This window comes from Mustela nigripes, chromosome 1 (genome assembly GCF_022355385.1).
Source record: "Mustela nigripes isolate SB6536 chromosome 1, MUSNIG.SB6536, whole genome shotgun sequence".
Lineage (NCBI taxonomy): Eukaryota > Metazoa > Chordata > Mammalia > Carnivora > Mustelidae > Mustela > Mustela nigripes.
The window spans coordinates 98251104-98271333 of record NC_081557.1 but is presented as its reverse complement, the minus strand read 5'-3'; the positions used below and the strand labels follow the sequence as shown (position 1 = coordinate 98271333).

Below are 20230 nucleotides of genomic sequence, written 5' to 3'. Positions count from 1 at the left end.
ATACACGTATATATGTATATATGCATACATATATACATATACATGCATATAAACACATACATATATTTTTTTTCTCCTTTTCCTCCCAGTTTCAGGTCTCTTCTGATTTGGTTAGTGCATATTTTTCTGGGGTTGTTGCTATCCTTTTGGTATTTTGTTCTCTCATTCATCTATTCTAATCTGGATAAAATGACATGATGGGAAAACTCACCTCAGAAAAAAGAACAACACACAGTACCAATGGCTAGGGATGTAATCAATATGGACATTAGTAAGATGTCAAAACTAGAGCTCAAAATAATGATTATAAAGATGCTAGCTTGGAATTGAAAAAAGTATAGAAGATACTTAGAGAATCCCTTTCTGGAGAAATAAAAGAACTAAAATCTAACCAAATTGAAATAAAAATGCTACTAATGTAGGTGCAATAAAAAAATGGAGGCTCTTACTGCTAGGATGAACGAGGCAGAAAAGAGAATCAGGGATATATAACACCAAATGATGGAGAATAAAGGAGGTGAGAAAAAGAGACCCAAACAACTACTGGACCAGGAGGGGAGAATTTGAGAGATAAGTGATACCATGAGACAAAACAATATTAGAATAATTGGGATCCCAGAAGAAGAAAAAAAAGGGGGGGGGCAGAAGGTATACTGGAGCAAATTATAGTAGAGAACTTTCCTAATTTGGAGAAGGGAACAAGCAACAAAATACAGGAGGCACAGAGAACCCTCTCAAAATCAATAAAAATAGGTCAACAACCTGTCATCTACTAGTAAAGCTTACAAGTCTCAGTGACAAAGAGAAAATCCTGAATGCAGCCTGGGACAAGAGGTCTGTAACATAAAACAGTAGAAATATTATGTTGGCAGCAGACCAATCCACAGAGAGCTGGCAGGCCAGAAAGGACTGGCATGATATATTCAGAGCACTAGATGAGAAAAATATGCAATCAAGAATACTATATCCAGCTAAGCTGTCATTGAAAATAGAAGGAGAGAGAAAAAGCTTCCGAGACAAACAAAAACTAAAAGAATTTGCAAACACCAAACCAGCCATACAGGAAATATTGAAAGGAGTCCTCTAAGCAAAGAGAGAGCTTAAAAAGTAACAGACAAGAACAGAGACAATAGGGGCGCCTGGGTGGCTCAGTGGGTTAAAGCCTCTGCTTTCAGCTCAGGTCATGATCCCAAGGTCCTGGGATCGAGCCCCACATAGGGCTCTCTGCTTAGCAGGGAGCCTGCTTCCTCCTCTCTCTGACTGCCTCTTTGCCTACTTGTAATCTGTCTGTCAAATAAATAAATAAAATCTTAAAAAAAAAAAAAGAACAGAGACAATATACAGTAACAGTCACCTTACAGGTGATACAACGGCACTAAATTCATATCTTTCAATAGTTACCCTAAATGTAAATGGGCTAAATGCCCCAATCAAAAGAGACAGGATGATAGAATGGATTAAAAAACAAGACCCATTGATATGCTGTCTGCAAGAAACTCATTTTAAGATTTTTTTAAAATTTATTTGACAGAGATCACAAGCAGGCAGAGAGGCTGGCAGAGAGAGGAGAGAGAGGAGGAAGAAGGCTCCCCAAGGAGCAGAGAGCCCAATGTAGGGCTCGATCTCAGGACCCCGGGATCATGACCTGAGCTGAAGGCAGAGGCTTCTTCAGGCACCCCCAAGAAACTCATTTTTAGATCCAAAGGCACCTCCAGATTTAAAGTGAGGAGGTGGAAAACTGGTTACCATGCTAATGGACATCAAAACAAAGCTGGGGTGGCAATCCTTACATCAGAAAAATTAAGATTTTAAACCAAAGACTATAATAAGAGATGAGGAAGGACACTGTATCATACCTAAAGGACCTATCCAACAAGAACAATTTTAAATATCTATGCCCCTAACATGAGAGCAGCCAACTATATAAACCAATTAATAACATAATCAAAGAAACACATTGACAATAATAGAATAATAGTTGGGGACTTTAACACCCCCTCACTTAAATGAACAGATCATCCAAGCAAAAGATCAACAAGGAAATAAAGGCCTTAAATGACACACTGGACCAAATGGACATCACAGATATATTCAGAACATCCCATCCCAAACAGAATACACATTCTTCTCTAGTGCACATGGAACATTTTCCAGAATAGATCAAATTCTGGTTCACACATCAGGTCTCAACCAGTACCAAAAGATTGGGGTCATTCCCTGCATATTTTCAGACCACAATGCTCTGAAACTAGAACTCAATCACAAAATACATTATATGTTAATTAAAAAAATTAGCCAAAAAAAGAAAAATGGCAAAAATAATTAATATTACAACTAAATGAACTAGAAGAACAAATGAATCACATTAGTAGAAAAACTAAAATAAAAAAAAAATCAGAGTTGAAATAATGAAAGAAGAAACTAAAGGAAAATAAATCAATGAAACCAAAGCTGGATATTTGAAATTTAAATAAATTGATAAGTTTTAAGCTAGATTCATGAAGGGAAAAAAAAAAAAGGAAAAAAATCAGAAGTGAAAGCACAAAAGTAATATTTGACACCATAGAAATAGAAACCATTAGAAGAGACAACTTTGATATATATATACAAGTATATGTATATTTATATATACCAAAATATCCAGTAACAAAAAGGAAGCAAAGGATTACAACAATATCTCCCAAAAAAATAGATGGAAAATCTGAATAGAAAAATTAATAATGAAATTGAAGAGGTAATAAAAAAAAAACCCTCAACAAATCCAAGTCCAGGGATATGTGGGTTAAAATGCGAATGCAATGAGAAATTCAAGAAGCATTACTTTCTATTCTCAAGCTATTCTAAAAAATAAAAAAATATTCCAAACACATCCTTAAAAAGAAAAATTACCCAAGGCCAAAACCAGTTATTATAATAAAAGGAACTATTATAATAATATAACTTAATATCCAGATAAACACACATAAAGTACCTCCATAAAATAGTAATTAACGACATTCAGAATTATGTTAAAATAATCACTCAACACGAACAATTCTTTATTCCAAGAAATACGAGGATGTTAGTAGAAAATAAATAAATAATACACCACATTAACAAAATGAAAGATAACAGTAAGGCAAATGTCTCCATAGATACAAAAATAGCAATGTCAACACTCCGCATGAGTTGATCACAAAAACTCAAAAAAGTGGGTTTCCAGGGAACATACCTCAGCATAATAAAAGCCATGTGTGACAAAGACACTGGCATCATGTCCAGTGGTGAAAAATCTAGAACAGAAGGACAATGTTCACTTTCAGCACTTTGATCCAAAGTAGTATCAAGTCCTAGCCACAACAACCCCACAAGGAGAAGAAATAAAAGGCATCCAGATTGCTGAGGAAGAAAACCATCACTTTTTGCAGATGACACTATACTATACCTAGAAAACCCTAAGGACTCCTCCGAAAGGACATTAGAAGATGTGAATTCAAGAAAGTGGCAGGATGCAAGATTCATACAGAGAAATCTCTTGCATTTCTATATACTAATCACCAATTAGCTGATAGAATAATGAAGGAAATTATTTCAGATCCAAAGCATCAAAGAGAATACCTAGGCATCAACTCAACCAAGAAGGTTAAAGACCTGTACTCTGAAATCTACAAAACACACACAAAGGAAACTGAAGAGAACACAAACGAATAGAAAGATATGCCATGCTCGTGGAATAGAAGAATTTTGTTCCAAGGTCCATCCTCCCAAAAGCAACCTACAGATTCCAACTCATCTGTATCAAAACACCAGTAGCATTCCTTAAAGAATAAGTAATCCTAAATTGTCCATGGAACCACAAGAGACTCTAAAGAGCCAAAGCAAACAGGAGGAAGAACAAAGAGGCTGGAGATGTCATAGTCCCTGATTCAAGGTTTACTGCAAAACTAACATAGTCGAAACAGTATTCTACTGGCACAAAAAGAGAAACATATGTCAATAGAACATAACCAGCGCCCAGAATTAAACTCACACTCATGGTCAATTAACCTAAGACAAAGGAGGCAAGAACATACAACGGGGGAAAACAGACTCTACAGTAAATGGCATTGAAGAAACTGGCCAGCCACCTGCAAAAGAAGGAAGCACTCTTACACCATTCACAACAATAAACCCACCATGGATTAAAGATCTAAATGTCAGACCTGAGACCATAAAACTCCTACAAGACATAGGCAGTGATCTCTTAGACATCAGCCCAGCAACATTTTCTGAGACATGTCTCCTCGGGCAAAATAAAAATTAAACACTAAAGCAAAAATAAATGCTAGAGATACACAAAATAAAAAGTTTTTGCACAGCAAAGGAAACCATCAACTCAATGAAAACCAAGTACTGATTGGGGCATGTTTGCCAATGGTATAACCCATGAGGACTTAATATCCAAAATATCAATCAAGAACTGATACAATTCCATACCAACCAACCAACCAATAAATGATCTGATGGAAAACCAAGCAGAGGGCCCAAACAGACATTTTCTAAAGAAGACATGCAGATGGCCAACAGACACATGAAGAGACACTCAACATCACTCATCAGGGAAATGCAGTTGAGAAATACACGGAGTAATCACCTTCCGCCTGTCAGAACGGCTGATATCAAAAGCATGAAATTAACAAGTGTTAATTTCTCCAGAACGTGGAGAAAAGGGAATCATTGTGCACAGTGGGTGGGAAAGTCAATTCGTAGAGACACCATGGAAGACCGTATGGAGGTCCCTTCCCATAGAAGGAGAAGAAGAATCCCATAAAAGGAGATATCCCATACCATCCAGTAATTTTACTGTTGTGTATTTAGCAAACATAACAAAAGTACTAATTCAAAACCATGTACCTCCCTATATGTTTATTACATCAGTATTTACGCTAGCCAATTAGGGAAGAAACCTGTGACCATCGATAAATGGTTAAAAAACATTGGTATATGTATCATGGAACATTACTCAGCCATAAAGAAGGTTAAAGTCTTGCCTTTCTTGGCGACATGCACACACCTCCAGGGAACTAGGCTGAAGTGGAATTTGTCATCCAGAAATAGACAAATCCCAGAGGAGATCACAGATACGTGCGATCTGAGTAACAAACCACCACAAACAGACTTCCAAACACCGAGAACAAACAGCGACTGCCAGGCTGGGGGTGTGATGGTGGGATCAGCAAACTAGGTGAAGGGGATGAAGAGGTATTTACTTCCAGTTCTAGAATAAGTCCCAGTGATACAAAGTATTGCCTAGGAATATAGTCAACGATATCATAACCATGTTTCAGAGGGACCGAAGGCAACTTGTGCTGCTGACCACTGCATAGTGTCTAGAACTGTGGAGTGTCCTGGGCACCCGAAATGAACAGAGCATTGTAGGTCAGCCCTACCTCAATAACAGGCGTTCTAAAAATCGCATTGCCAGTCTTCGCTGGGACATGCCTCATTCTCTGGAGCAATTACCACCCTCTGACTTAACATGTGGTTGATTTACTGCTCATCTCCCTGGGTTAGAACATAGACTCCATTAAGGCAGGGAGGGATTTACTTCATTCTCAGTACATAGGCGATGAACCAATGGACAAATATCCCCTGTGGCCGCATTCCAGGCGTCACTTTCAAATGTGTCTAGGTCTGGCTGAGGGAGCACAGCTTGGGCAGGGGCCGGGATCCAGGCTCCACACACCTGCACACACTCTAGGTCTCAGGGCAATGGGTTCTAACTCGGGTCTAAGGCCATGAGCTGCTTGGGTACCCAGTTCTTCCCCGGGACCCTCCACTGCCTCCTCCTCAGGCAGCAAGAAGCAGAAAGAGCATAGATTGGTGGCAGAGCCTTGGGGCCTGGTTAGGAAAGGGGTCATGGCCCCGTACCCTCGTGTCAGATGTAGGAATTAGAAGGGTATCCCCAGAGAGGACAAGGGGCACAATCAGGACCTGGAATGTGCCGTCCAATGTCTCCCAACAGAGCACAGACAAGCAGGCATCAGGGCCTGCTTAACACACAGCCAAGGTTATCACGAGGACAGCCCGGCCCCCACAGCCGCCGCCTGGAGAAACAGGCAGATTCTACTCCCAGACACGGTTGGTCACCTCACACTCAGGCTCAGGACACGGGGACCCCAGAGTCAACATTCGATGATCTGAGGATAAGCCATGTGTCTTGGGACCATCCCCACACTCCAGGCGCTTCCCTGTCTCCCCCAGAGCTCCCCCTCACCCTCCTGGCTGACTTCAGGACGAGGCCAGAGCCTGAGGGAAAGCAGACAATGGGAGGGGACAGAGCAGCGAGGCCGGCCGTGGGGGTAGCTTCCCTGGAGGACAGGGGGCAATTCCCGGTTCTACGGTGAGGGCGCGCCGGCCTCCTCCCCGGCCCCAAGCACAGCAGTGGGATGAAGAAACCAGAGACGAGTGTTCCGTCAGGCCAGGGGGGACGTTGTTCATCAGAGTGGATACCAGAGCTCTTTGGCTTTGCCTGTAGGGCACCTTCTGGAACAAGCCACTTGGGGCGAGGAGAGCAGGCCGCCCCAGAACTGTGTACAACGAACATTGCTGAGTTCATTTCAGCCAAAAGGAACCAAAATGAGGTTTTGAGCCGCTACTGACTTGATCTGGGGAGAACGAATTTAAGTCCAGAAAGGTTAAACGAGTTGCCCCAAGCCACAGAGGAGAAAATGGTGGAGCTGGACTTCAAGGAAGGCTCATTTCAGAGCCCTGGGGACATCCGCTGTGAGGCCAGAGAGGAGAGGGACTGGGTGGTCGCCTTCTTCTTGGTCTAACCACAACCCCAGGAATGTCACAGTGAGGGGCAGGGGCGAGAGGTTTGGGTGCACACGCCTCCTCCCAGAGGCACCCGAGGTCTGGGGGCAGGGAGAAGCATGCTGGATGCTTAGGCCGGGGAGGGGGTACCATACCCAGCTCAGCCCCTTCCTCCTCTGCCACCAAACCATAACCTGCTCATGTCTGTGTGTCCTTCCTTTCCTGTCACTGGGCCCCCTCGAGGGCACAGGCGGTGGCCCTTAGTCCTGTGTGGCCATCTCCCTGCACAGGTGTCACCCTGGGGGGAGGAGGACATGGCTCCTGTGTACCAGGAACACCCCCGCCCCGTGTAGGTGGAGGGTGCCCAGTCGTGCCACTGTGGACACTGGGGCTGGGAGCTCCTTCATCCTGCCCACCGGTGTCCAACCATGGGAAATACGTCCAGACACGGCCAACATCCTGGAGCGGGGAGAGGGGGGTCTGGGGTCGGGTGGCTGGGGAGGGTAGGGGAGTCCAACTGCTGACAGGGGCGACAGGAAGGGCCACATGGGTGAGGAAGGAAGGAAAAGGGCAGGTGCAGCCTGAGCAGAGGCCCAGAGGCCCGACGGGTGGGTGGGTGGGTGTGTGTGTGACAGGGGGACGGCTGTGCGCGAGTCAACAAGGCAGATGGGGAAAAGTGATTTTTAAGAATTCCTGAGTTTTTAAGTAGGAGAAACCAGACACTAAAGAATTCACACGCTGCATGTCTGCATTTCTGTAAAGTACCAAGGGGTAAAGCTTCTCTCCCGGTTAGAATTGTGCAGCGGCACTCACCTGAAGAAGGGGGTCTGGGGCCTGGGAAAAGCCAGCGACACTCTGGGGTTCACATATCCCCCCCCCCCGGTTTTACGCTCATTGCACGGGTACATTCAGGTTTTTGAAGATTCTTCAGCCTGGGCGCTAATAGGCGCACGATGGTATCTCCTGGTTGGTGAAAAGTTTTCAAACGGCAGCCGCTCCCGCAAGACTGCGAAGCCGGGGTTCAAGGCCGCCCGTGCCGGGCCTCTCCCAGCGTGTTTTGAACAGGGCCTTCCCCGCCTGACGTCCGGCCGCCGCCGACTCCCCCCAGGTCCTACTTGGAACCGAGCGGAGGATACTTTACACCCGCAGGAGCCTCCCCGAGGCCCCGGTGAGAGCGGACACTGATGTTCTGGAGCTGCTCCCGCCGGCCGGGAAGGTCCGGGCTCCGGCCGCCGCAGGACGCGACTCGCTGCCAGAACAACCGGTCCCAGACTCGCGGGCAGGAAAGGGGCCTCCTTCTCCACGCCGCGCGCTCCCCGCGTCTGGAAACGGGGCCCCGGCCCCGCAGGCGCCCCGGGGAGTTGATCCGAGGTACGAACCCCGGAGCCCAGCGCCTGCCCGGGCGTCTGAAGGTGCGGGAGCGGAGCCAGCGTCGGCGCTTTAACACCGCCCGCAGGTGCGGGGCCGCAGGCGAGCGCGGGGATCCCCACTACCGCGCATCAGCCCGGGCGGCGGCGAGAGCGCTCGGGCGGGGCGGCCCTGCGTCCCGGCCGCGCCAGAGCCACCCTCGGACACGCTGAGCGAGCTTCCCGCAGAGAGCACAACCCAAAGTGGGGAGGGGAGGGGGGACGAGCCCCGGGTACCGCGCTCCTCTCCAAGCGCACTCATCCCACCCGCCTGGAGAGGAACAGGTGGGCGAGACGCAGGTGGATCCGCTGAGCGCAGCGCGCGGCCCACGGAGGGAGACGCCCCTCCTCGCGCGCCAACGCGGTCCTTAACGCACTGCGCTGTGGCCGCGGGTGACTGGAAGGAGCCAGCCTTTCTCCCTGTCTGCTGCTACGTCCCGTCAGCTCTGCGTGACCAGGACCCAAGGGCCCCACGGAGCCCTTCATGGTAGGGGTGGGCGGTTCGCGAAGGTGGCGTTTGCTTCCTACCTGTCTGTCCCAAGGACACGTGTCAGCTGCCATCCTGCTGCTCTCCGAAGAACAGCTGGAGAAGAGAGCCAGCCGGCAGCACGTGCAAAGTGAGGCCCTCGTCTCCTCACAGGTGGTCCGAGGGGCGGTGCTTGGACTGGCCTTTCCCCTTCCTATCTCCTGCCTCTCAGTGGCCCATTTTTGCCATCCCCACCGCCTTTGCCTGGAGCACTGAAGGGATGCCCCCCCCTTCCATTGGCCCAAGGAGGAGAGGCTCGAAGAACAGAAGGGCTCTCAGAAACTACTCAGGGCAAACACTGCACTTTGCAGCAGACTAATGGGGTGCGGAAGGCTGGAGAGACACAGCCGGGCCCTGACACCCCATCAGAGGTCCTGCCGGCTGTGCCCAAGTGTGAGACCAGAGGCGGGCGCTCCCGCAGCCTCCAGGGCGCCGGGGACAAGCCTGTGCAGCGTGGGCTACACCGCAGGCTCTGGGGCAGGGCTTATCTGTTAACCCCCTACCACCCGAAGCAACTGATAATTTGTCTTTTTAAACACCCTTCTCCCCCCGACCCCGAGGTCCTGGCCAGACTCCATGTGTAGGAAGGTCTGTGCGGTCTTCTTTCGCGGGAATTCACGGTGGGAGGCAGAGCCCACACTGTGCCTTCTCTACCCTCGCTCTCCAGGCCACAGGTGCCCGGGGGGTCTGTTACAAGGTGGAGACCAGCCGCGTTATCTGATCAGCCATTCCCCAGCCCGACCGCAGGATTTCCTCGGGCGCTCAGGCCCTGTGGTTTTAATCCAGAAAAAGTTGTTTTTCAAATGCTGACCTAAGACCGGCCGTCGGCCCCACCGCAGGCCAGGTGCTGAACGGTTTCACCTTTTACCTGGATTTCCGTTCATCATTGAAGAAGGGACAGAGAAATAGCAATTTGATGAGAAAACCACAACAATGTATGTGATTCTCTTTTAAGTTCTAAAAATGCCTGAGAACCAAAGATTTCAAATGAACCATGAGACCGCTTGGGAACAAAGTCTCCTCGTATGACAAACAGCAATACCCCTGCCAAATAAGGAAGTTATTTGCTCACGTGTCCCCTTTAGGAGGACACTGTTTCTGAAACAATTTAGTACCTTTGAAAAACATCAGGAACAGATGCAAAATTCAGTATCATAGAGCGTGCTTTGTGGGTGTGTGTTTCCTGAAAAGCTTTAAGAGGTAACTGCACCCGCAGGTGTCCATCCTATCATTGTAGCCCCAGACTTTCTTGGAGGGACTGTTGACATAGCTCAGAAGGCAAACGGTCACCTGATCCTCTGAGCCTCATGCCTTGGACCTTTGAGATACCCCAGAGCACCAGGACTGGTGCCCCTTAGTGACATAACACCACTTCCTATCCCAGCTCTGCCACCAGGACCCTCAAGCCTCTTTCTCCAAACACCGGGTGACTCCACACCTAACGCTTGGTGAGATCAGCAAGACCGAGAACCGGACCCCGCGGCCTTCTGTGGGGATGCACAGCCAAGTGGAAAGGAATGCCCCAGGCTGATGTTAGAACGTATTTATTGCTACATGTATATACAATTATACAAACAGCCCAGACAGGAAAGGGGGTGCTGCATGGAGTTTTCTGGATCCCACAGATGAACACAAGTACACAGAGCTGTATGCCACAAAGTTTGCTCTCCGTTCAAAGCCCCAAATAAGTCATATACATTTTTTGAAAAAGTGGAAAATTCTTGGAAATTCTCTCCCTAGATCCCTCCTTACAAGCTAGTCATGCAGAAAGAAAGTGGGTTCTCAGAAGCTAATGCCTTCAGGCATCTCTTTAAGGGGTGGTGTCTTGAAGACGGGGGGCAGGGGCTGCGGGCTTGGGGCTGCAGAGAGCAGGGCCAAAACCCCAAGTCCTGGCCCACCTTTCTAAGGTCTGTCCCTAGGAAAGGCAATCAAGAAGGGTTTGGACAGAGACAGAATAGCCAAGAAAGGGAAAACCAACAGTAAACTGAGACATGAAGAGAACCACAGCCAGAGCCCGGGTGGAAGGAAGGCTTGTCCGGCAGGTTCCCGCGGAGGCTGTGGATTTGGGACAGCAGGCGGCCTTGGTGTGTCCTTATCCTACAGCTCGCTGTGTGTCAGATGCCAGGGACCTGTGTGCAGACAGACAGCCAACAGGAAGGTTAGGCAGGAAAGAAGACAACACTTTAATAGGACCACACTAGGGCTGAAAAGGACACGGCCCCAGACGTCCCCCCACCCCCCCGCGTGTCTCAGGTGACCCTTGGCCATCGTGGAGTGTGCTGCGGGATCGGGCAGCGGGGACTGAATGCTCAGGGGGTGTGGGGAAATGCGGGCTGCACCAAAACACGGGGGGTTCTGCGGAGCCTCCACTCAGCCCCGATACTGTCCTGATCCCAGAGAGGATCTAACAGGGGATCTTGCGGTGCTCAGACAAAGGACTGTGAAGTGGCTCTGAGACCATGGTAGAAACCCACCCCCTTTCGCGTCACGGTTCCATAAACCGCTGCTCTGGGAATCACAGGAGAGCCAGCTGAGTGGCCCGTGGGGCAGGTGCGCACAAGCACCCAGCGCCCCTCATCTCTAGCAGCTATGCCTTCCCTCCTCAGGCCTCTTCCCGCTCAGGATCCAGCCAGGGAGGGAGGGTCTTCAGATCAAGTCTAACACAGCCTCTGAGGCTCAAATGGCCTGGCACATCAGGGAAAGGACAAGGCCTGAAGGATGAGAGCAAGAAATCTGGGAGTCGGAACACTTTGCCTTTGGGAATAGTGGGCAAAGCGATCCCTGAAACCCGAGGCTGCGGGGCCTCTATCCCTGAAGAACCCAGTTGGCTCTCACTTGTCCATGACTATAGATGTGCCTGTAATTCCTCATCACCATAATCCCACAGGCTGACTTCTGCTAGAGAAACCCTAAGGACAGTGGGAGAAGGGCCGGAAACCACTCGGAAGTCCCTGTCCTTCCTCTTGGGTCAGCAGCATTGTAATCAGCCAGAGAAGGGCCCCGGAGTTCTTCCAAGGCCGCCAGTTTGGTGGTGACATTTCTAGCTGAGGGATGTGGTGCTTGCCAGCTCCTTTGATCCTATAATAAATTCATCTCTGGATAAATCAAGAATCTCTGTCATTTGATCTTGACTTTTCTGGTGAGTCATGCAGAAACTTTCTTTTCCTACTTCTATGACAAGAGCACACAGTTAAACTCACTCAAAGGATTCACTCTAAAAAGCAAAAATATGAACAGGTGACAACCCATGAGGAAGCACTGCAAAACACCAGGTAAATTTTGATTGGGGGATTTTCACCCATCACCTAACAAAATGGAAAAGAGTGACATAAATTCCTGTGTTGGAAGAAATGGCTTAAAGTCAAGTAACTGGGAAGAGTGCAATTTGTAGCTATGTACAGAATGTTAAGAACAGGTTTGAAGTATGGATTTTAGCTTGGATCCCAGCAGTAGGACAAACAGGACTCTCCCATTTTATGACAGCTATACTGCTTTCACGATGACAGATGTGTCACACGCCCTTCACATGGCCTTTGACGCAGTAGCAATGTATTGGTGATGTCATGGAATGTCAGAGATGCTTGCAGAACCTTAAACTCATTGCAAAGCAATCTAAAATTCAAGGCCAGGGGAGCCTGGGTGGCTCAGTTGTTGAGCCTCTGCCTTCGGTTCAGATCGCAATCCTGGGATCCTGGGACTGAGCCCCGCATCGGGCTCTCTGCTCAGTGAGGAGCCTGCCTCTCCCTCTCCCTCTGCTTGTGTTCCCTCTCTCACTGTCTGTCAAATAGATAGATAAAATCTTTAAAAAAAAATAAAATAAAATAAAATTCAAGGCCAAAGAAGCAAATCACTTCTAAAAATTCCCACCCAGAGTTGAACATATATGATCATTTTTAAAGTCACTTTAAAAAAAAAAAATCTAAAAGATAATATCGTTATTACAGACATTTATTCACATTTTAAAGTATTACCTCAAACACATTCTCATCCAGCTAGAAGTAAGTTATAGAACTTGGAGCAGATTAATCAGCAATTTGGGAGAACTCAAATATATCATTCAAGATATGATGGTATCTTATACCACCATATGGTAAACAAGGTAAACATCAATGCTTTGGTTTTACTTAGAAATGGGATGGGTCAGAACAGTCTCTGCCAAAGAAATTAGGGGCACCTGAGTGGCTCAGTGGGTTAAAGTCTCTGCCTTTGGCTCAGGTCATGATCTCAGAGTCCTGGGATCGAGCCCCACATTGGGCTCTCTGCTCAGTGGGGCGTCTGCTTCCCCCCACCCCTCTCTCTACCTGCCTCTCTGCCTACTTGTGATCTCTGTCAAATAAATAAATAAAATCTTTAAAAAATTTTTTTTCAAAATAACCTGCTTCAAGGTAATCATGTTGATCCATGATTGTTGGTCCATGATGTTAAAGTATTTCCAAACTGAGATCAATGTGGAACACCAACCTGGCTAATGAACCAATTCTAGATTTCCTCATATATATATATATATATATATATATATATATATATATATATACATACATATATATATAAAATATATGTACACACACACACACACATATATCTCCCTTCATTTTTAAATATATCTGAATTTTTTTAAGGTAAGACAAAAAGTCTTCCAGCACCACGTGGTGTCCTATGTGGGGACTTGCCCTGTAACACTCCACGTCACCAAAGAGAACAGTCTACAGTAGCACGTCCCATCGGTTCACATCGTTCACAGGTAAAATCTCATTTCATCTGACATCAAAATTATTACACGGGAGGAAGATGTTCCTGATTGGCCAAAAGCCCAAGAGAGTTAAACAACTGAGAAAGCACGGGGAGTGGTGGAACTAGGACCTGTAATGGCAGAGGCTGCTATGGGGGGCTCCTTTGGGAATTCATTCCAGGAGATTAAAGGCTCTGGGCTGTGGATGCACAGGTTTGGGTTTTATGGGGTCCTGGCAGGGGAGAGGCGTGGCAGGCCTCACGGAGAGGTGGGCTGGCTGCCGCGGCCAGTTGTACTTACCCAGCGAGGGAGGGAGCCTTCTTCCTAACCGTTACATTTGCTTTATACTGCTTTGGCAAGAACGCATCTGGAACAATGCATACAGTTTGGGTCCCCACCTTTCAAAAGAGACATCAAGGGGTTAGGAAACACTCAGCAAAAGAACACAGAAGGAAGTCAGACAGCACGGAATGACAGGAGCGTCCTCATCACCCTGGATCCGGGAGGGCCAACGGGGCAGCCAACAAGCCAAAGCGATCTTCTCAAATTTTAACTTTTTTTTTTTTTTCCTAATCCAGTCTTGAATCTGCACTATGACAATGTGGAAATGAGGATAACTTGACATCTCCCTTTCAGATGGATGCTAGAATTCTAATTGTTGTTGCAACCCCATGCAAACGAGTCGGTTTTACACCAATACTGATGGATCTCAAAATCATACACACCCAAATTTTGTTAAGTATTAGAATAACACTGAAGACTCTCTCCTGATTCATCTAGGTACTCTTAAAATGTCCTTTGGGCACCAACCATTTATAGGCCCAAAACACTTGGTGGTACTTCCTTTGAGATCAATAGTTGCTGTCTCTCTCTCTTTTTTTTTTTTTTTTTAAGATTTATTTATTTGAAAGAAAGAGAGCAGGGGGTAGGGGAAAGGGAAAGTCCCAAGTGGACTCTATGCTAAGCACAGAGCCCGAGCTGGACTCAAATCTCATGACCCTGAGACCACAACCGGAGCTGAAAACAAGAGTCAGTCGCTTAAGTAGTGAGCCCTCCAGGGGCCATGTTCCTGTCTTTGATTAAGCAAATTCTCAACAGGCTACCCCTGCCTGCTCAAAGCCTGGGCTGGGTTAAGACCAAGGAACAGTAAAAACCACCTCCGCCCTAGCCACAGGGCCCTCCAGTGGTTAAAGAGGTCAGTGTCAGCCCTACTGTTTCAGGTCTTTTTCACCTGCCATGCTCGGGGTAGCCCTCGGAGACACCAAAAATGAGATCACAGTGAACTCTACAAAGAAACCACTAACCCAGCCAAGCTTATCCACGCGTGAGGTCCCTGACTGGGGAGAATGCCGAGGACAGTAGTTTCTAAGCTGTGGTTTAAGCAGCTGGAAATGCAGGTAGTGGATGGCTCTGCCTTACTGATCAGTTATGTGCCCACAGAGCATCTGTGGGGGGCTGTTTCTCAGGGAGATGAACCGTAGTGCAGTTTAGCCCATGAAAAACTGAGGCTTTGCAGTAAAATATAGTAGAAACCCCACATTTGTCGGGTGCCTGGTGGCTCAGTGGGTTAAAGCCTCTGCCTTCGGCTCAGGTCCTGATCCCAGGGTCCTGAGATCGAGCCCCACATCCGGCTCTCTGCTCAGCAGGGAGTCTGCTTCCTCCTCTCTCTCTCTCTCTCTCTGCCTACTTGTGATCTCTGTCTGTCAAATAAAATAAAATCTTTTAAAAAGATTTTTATTTATTTATTTGACAGAGAGAGAGATCACAAGCAGGCAGAGAGAGAAGGGAAGCAGGCTCCCCGCTGAGCAGGGAGCCCGATGTGGGACTCAGTCTCAGGACCCTGAGATCATGACCTGAGCCAGAGGCAGAGGCCTAACCCATTGAGCCACCCAGCCGTCCCTAAAATAAATAAAATCTTAAAAAAGAAAAAGAAATCCCAAATTTGTCAAAGCTGGCAATAAAGGAACAGAAACAATGAAACTTACTAACAGTTTTAAAAATATTTTAAATTTTTCTGTAATACTTCATGTTAAACTGGGCAAAATCAATTCAATGATTAAGTAGTACTTGAAATTTGAGAATGTTTTTAAAGGGGACCTTAAGTATTTTCAAGGACTTTGAGAGTTAGCAGAGCTGGAACATTATTGGATCAGATTTCATTAAAAAGTATGTGCTGCATTTTTTCCCCTGAGTCACCAGCATCACTGTTACCACGAGTAACAGTAAGTGAGGTAGATTTACACTCATAAAAGAAGAAAACTAAGGAAGGAAAAAATTATTTGCATGAGTATATTGAGGAAGTATGGAAGAACCAGTGAAAAGGATGATGGGGGAGCAAATGGGAGAAATATAAAGGACGAGGAAGAAAACAGAATTAAATGACGGGTGTCAATGTAAACAGAAGAAACTATATCCATGTATTTCCCTGAGAGATACAGGAAGATAATCAAAGCCAGAAATTTCAAAGAACGCCACCAGGTGGCACCATGAGCTTAAAAAGAACTTGGTAGAAGACCGCAACCCTTGAAGGGGAAGGGGGGGGGTGTCGATACCTATGGAGGGGCAGCAATATTAAAAAAGACACTCTAGCAAAATAGGCATTTGTATATAAAAGGAAGTTTCATTAACCCCATAAAAAGCATGAGCTAAAGCTCTAGAGCAAACACATAGCAGCAAATGTTAGAAATGTTAGCATTCCTCTTAAATCAGAAAGGAGATGTCACTTATGCACAACATTGTACTGAAAATTTCAATCAAGTCAGCTCAGTAAGATAAGACTAAGAAATCCACATTATAGGGATTGAGAAGACAGATTTAGAACTGACATTATTGGCAGGTGGCCATTTCTATAGAAAGCCCCCAAAACGTCACAAATTATTAGAAACAATAAGAACTAAGCAAAGTTCCTGAATATAGGGACAGCAAACAAAAATCCATTTTATTTCTGTATACCACCCACAAATAGTTTTAAAATGTAACTTTTAGAAGATGGTAAAAATGAAGGTGCTTAGTAATAAATCCAAAAGATATGTAGGATCTTAGGGCAAAAATGTACACTTTGCGGAAAGGCATTAAGGAAGATATCAATAAATGGAAAACTAGAACAAGTTCCTAAGGATATTTAATATTGTACAGATGTAACTTCTCCCTGAATTAATCTAATTAATATCAATTATTATTAATACACTTCCAAACAAAAGGTTTTTCCTCCCATATAATTTAATTATTTTAATTTAAAATTTATTTATTTTAGGGACAGAGAGAGTGCTCAGTAGGGAGTGGTCGAAGGAGAGGGAGGGAGAGTCTTAAGCAGACTCTGTGCTTAGCACTGAGCCTAAGGCAGGGCTCTAACTCACGACCTGGGATCAGGACCTGAGCAGAAACCAAGAGTTGGACACTTAACCAACCTTGTCACCCAGGTGCTCCCAATTTAAATGATTTCTAAAATTAATGTGGTACAAGGGGTGTCTGGCTGGCATGTGATTCTGGATCTCAGTGTTGTGAGTTTCAGCCCCATGTGGTGTGTGGAGATGACTTAAAATACAATAAAATTTATGTAATAGAACAAAGGCCCCAAACTAGTCAAGAGTTTATTATTAAAACAAGGTAGAGGAAAAAAGAAAGCTTTACAGGATATTATGACTTGTTATAAAGCTAAGGCTAAAATTAAGAGAGAATGGTATTGACCCCTGGAACAGAACACAGACTGTATGTGTGTATCCTTGATGTAGGGAAGAAGTGGGGATGCATCAGTGGGAGAGGGATGGACTGTCTAAGCATTAAGACAACTGGTCATCTAGCTAGAAAACAAACAAACAAAAAAACGAATCCATACTTCATACCACACAAAAAGTTATTTCTAGCTGGACTAAAGACACAAGTGTAAAAATAACCAAACATTTAGAGAAAATTTTAAAACTCAAAACATTTAGAAAAAAATGCAGAATACCTTCATGACCTCAAGGAAAGGAAGAATTTCTTAACCAAGATACAAACACACACACACACACAAAAAAAAAAAACCTGCCAGAAAATCATAAGAAAAAAGATTTTTAACTTAAGCTACACTAAAATTTAAAATTTTATCGATCAAAAAATCATAAAAAAGTGAAAAGATGAGTTACAACTTGGAAGGAGATAACTGTAAAACATTTGTCAAATGATTAATAACCAAAATATAAAGAAATTCTTTGAAGCAATTAGACCAAGATCAAGAAGGTAATAGAAAACAAGCATTAAAAAAAAAAAGGGTCATTTCAAGAAAGAGGAGACATGAAAGTCCCGTAAATATGAGGGGAAAAAACCTCTTAATTATATTAGTAATCAAGAACATGCAAATTACAAACACATTATGATACCATTTTAAATCCATCAAATTGTCACAAGTTTAAAAACTATGAAGTATTCCTGAAATAAATTGAGAAGACACAAAGAAGTGGAAAAGCGTTCCATGCTCATGGATTGGAAGAACAAATATTATGGAAATGTCTATGCTACCTAAACTAATCTACACATTTAATGCAATCCCTATCAAAATACCATCTTTTTTCAAAGAAATATAACAAGTAATCCTAAAATTTATATAGAACCAGAAAAGACCCCGAATAGCCAGAGGAATGTTAAAAAAGAACGCCAAAGTTGGTGGCATCACAATTCCACACTTCAAGATCTATTACAAAGCTGTCATCATCAAGACAGTATGGCACTGGCATAAAAACAGACACTGAGATCAATGGAACAGAATTGAGAGCCCAGAAATGGCCCTCAACTCTATGGTCAACTCATCTTCGACAAAGCAGGAATGCATGTCCAATGGAATAAAGACAGTCTCTTAAACAAACGGTGTTGGGAAAATTGGACAGCCACATGCAGAAGAATGAAACTGGACCATTTACTTATACCACACACAAAAATAGACTCTAAATGGATGAAAGACCTCAGTGTGAGACAGGAATCCATCAAAATCCTTGAGGAGAACACAGGCAGCACTTCTTTGACGTCAGCTGCACCAACTTCTTCCTAGACACATCGCCAAAGGCAAGGGAAGCAAGGGCAAAAATGAACTACTGGGACTTCATCAGATCAAATGCTTTTGCACAGCAAAGGAAAGAGTCAACAAAACCAAAAGACAACAGACAGAATGGGAGAAGATATTCACAAATGACATATCAGATAAAGGGCTAGTATCCAAAATCTAGAAAGAACTTATCCAACTTAACACCCAAAGAGCAAATAATCCAATCAAGAAATGGGCAGAGGACAAGAACAGATATTTCTACAAAGAAGACATCCAGATGGCCAACAGACACATGAAAAAGTGGTCCACATCACTCAGTATCAGGGAAATACAAATCAAAACCACAGAGAGATACCACCTCATACTGGTCAGAATGGCTAAAATTAACAAGTCAAGAAACAACAGATGTTGGTGAGGATGCGGAGAAAGGGGAACCCTCCTACACTGTTGGTGGGAATGCAAGCTGGTGCAGCCACTCTGGAAAACAGCATGGAGGTTCCTCAAAAAGTTGAAAATAGAACTACCCTACGACCCCGCAATTGCACTACTGGGTATTTACCCTAAAGATACAAATGTAGCGATCCGAAGGGGCACGTGCACCTGAATGTTTATAGCAGCAATGTCCGCAATAGCCAAACTATGGAAAGAACCTAGATGTCCATCAACAGATGAATGGATAAAGAAGATGTGGTGTATATATATATATAATGGATACTATGCAGCCATCAAAAGAAATGAGATCTTGCCATTTGCAACCACGTGGGCAGAACTAGAAGGTATTATGCTGAGTGAAATAAGTCAATCAGAGAAAGACAATTATCATATGATCTCCCTGATATGAGGACTTTGAGCAGCAGAGTGGGGCATTTGGGGGGTAGGGAAGGGAAAAATGAAACAAGATGGGATCCAGACAGAGACAAACCATGTAAGAGACTCTTAATCTCACAAAACAAACTGAGGGTTGCTGGGGCGTATGTGTGGAGAGGGTGGTTGGGTTATGGACATTGGGGAGGGTATGTGCTGTGGTGAGTGCTGTGGAGTGTGTAAGCTTGGCAAGTCACAGACCTGTACCCCCTGGGGCAAATTACACATTGTATGTTAATAAAAATAATTTTAAAAAATTTTTTAAAAATTCTAGTACTATCACATGTAGTAAAGGTGTGAATGTATCTTTACTTTAAAAAATAATTTGATGGCTACAGAGTCAAGTTGAAAATGGGTGTACCCTGTAACTGAATAATTCCCCTGCCTAGGTCTCAGGCTCACAATCACTAGATATATGCACAAAAATATGGCTGTACTGTTTGAAAATAAAAAATACTAGAAACAAGACAGATGTCCCTCATCAGGGGAATGGATAAATGGCAGTACATTCATAAAGTAAACACAATCACACAGTGCCAATGAGCCATGGCTATAGTCATCCAAACGGATGTGTTTGTCCATGTGGTGAAACTACATGAAGCTCGTATTCATGCAAACCTAGGCATCATATAAACCAGACATCATATCACTTGTGGATACAAACTTTGTAAAACCGGCAAGGCTGATGTGATAGAGAAGGGCTATAGAATGTCAAAGTTACTGGCAATGTACTATTTTTAAAACTGATATATGAGGGGCACCTAGGTGGCTCAATCTGTTAAGCATTTGACTCTTGATTTTTGGCTCAGGTCACGATCTCAGGGTGGTGGGATCAAGCCTTGCATCAGGCTCTGCACTGGGTGCGGAGTCTGTTTAAGATTCCCTCTCTCCTTCTCCTTCTGTCCCTCCCCGAC

At 45.0% G+C, this 20230-nt stretch overlaps 1 protein-coding gene across 2 annotated transcripts in view; it reads right to left on the bottom strand.

The window, feature by feature from the left end:
* Positions 1-10234: 10234 nt before the first annotated feature.
* The window catches only part of RDX (radixin), a 90842-nt gene continuing 80846 nt past the window's right edge, over positions 10235-20230 (bottom strand). For both annotated transcript variants that reach the window (XM_059417782.1, XM_059417791.1), the window contains exons 16-17: positions 13736-13833; positions 10235-10835 (exon numbers count right to left, since the gene is read on the bottom strand). In XM_059417782.1, the coding sequence (XP_059273765.1) occupies positions 13767-13833 (67 nt within the window). In that variant the 3' untranslated portion in view covers positions 10235-10835; positions 13736-13766. The remainder of the gene's footprint in view (positions 10836-13735; positions 13834-20230) is intronic.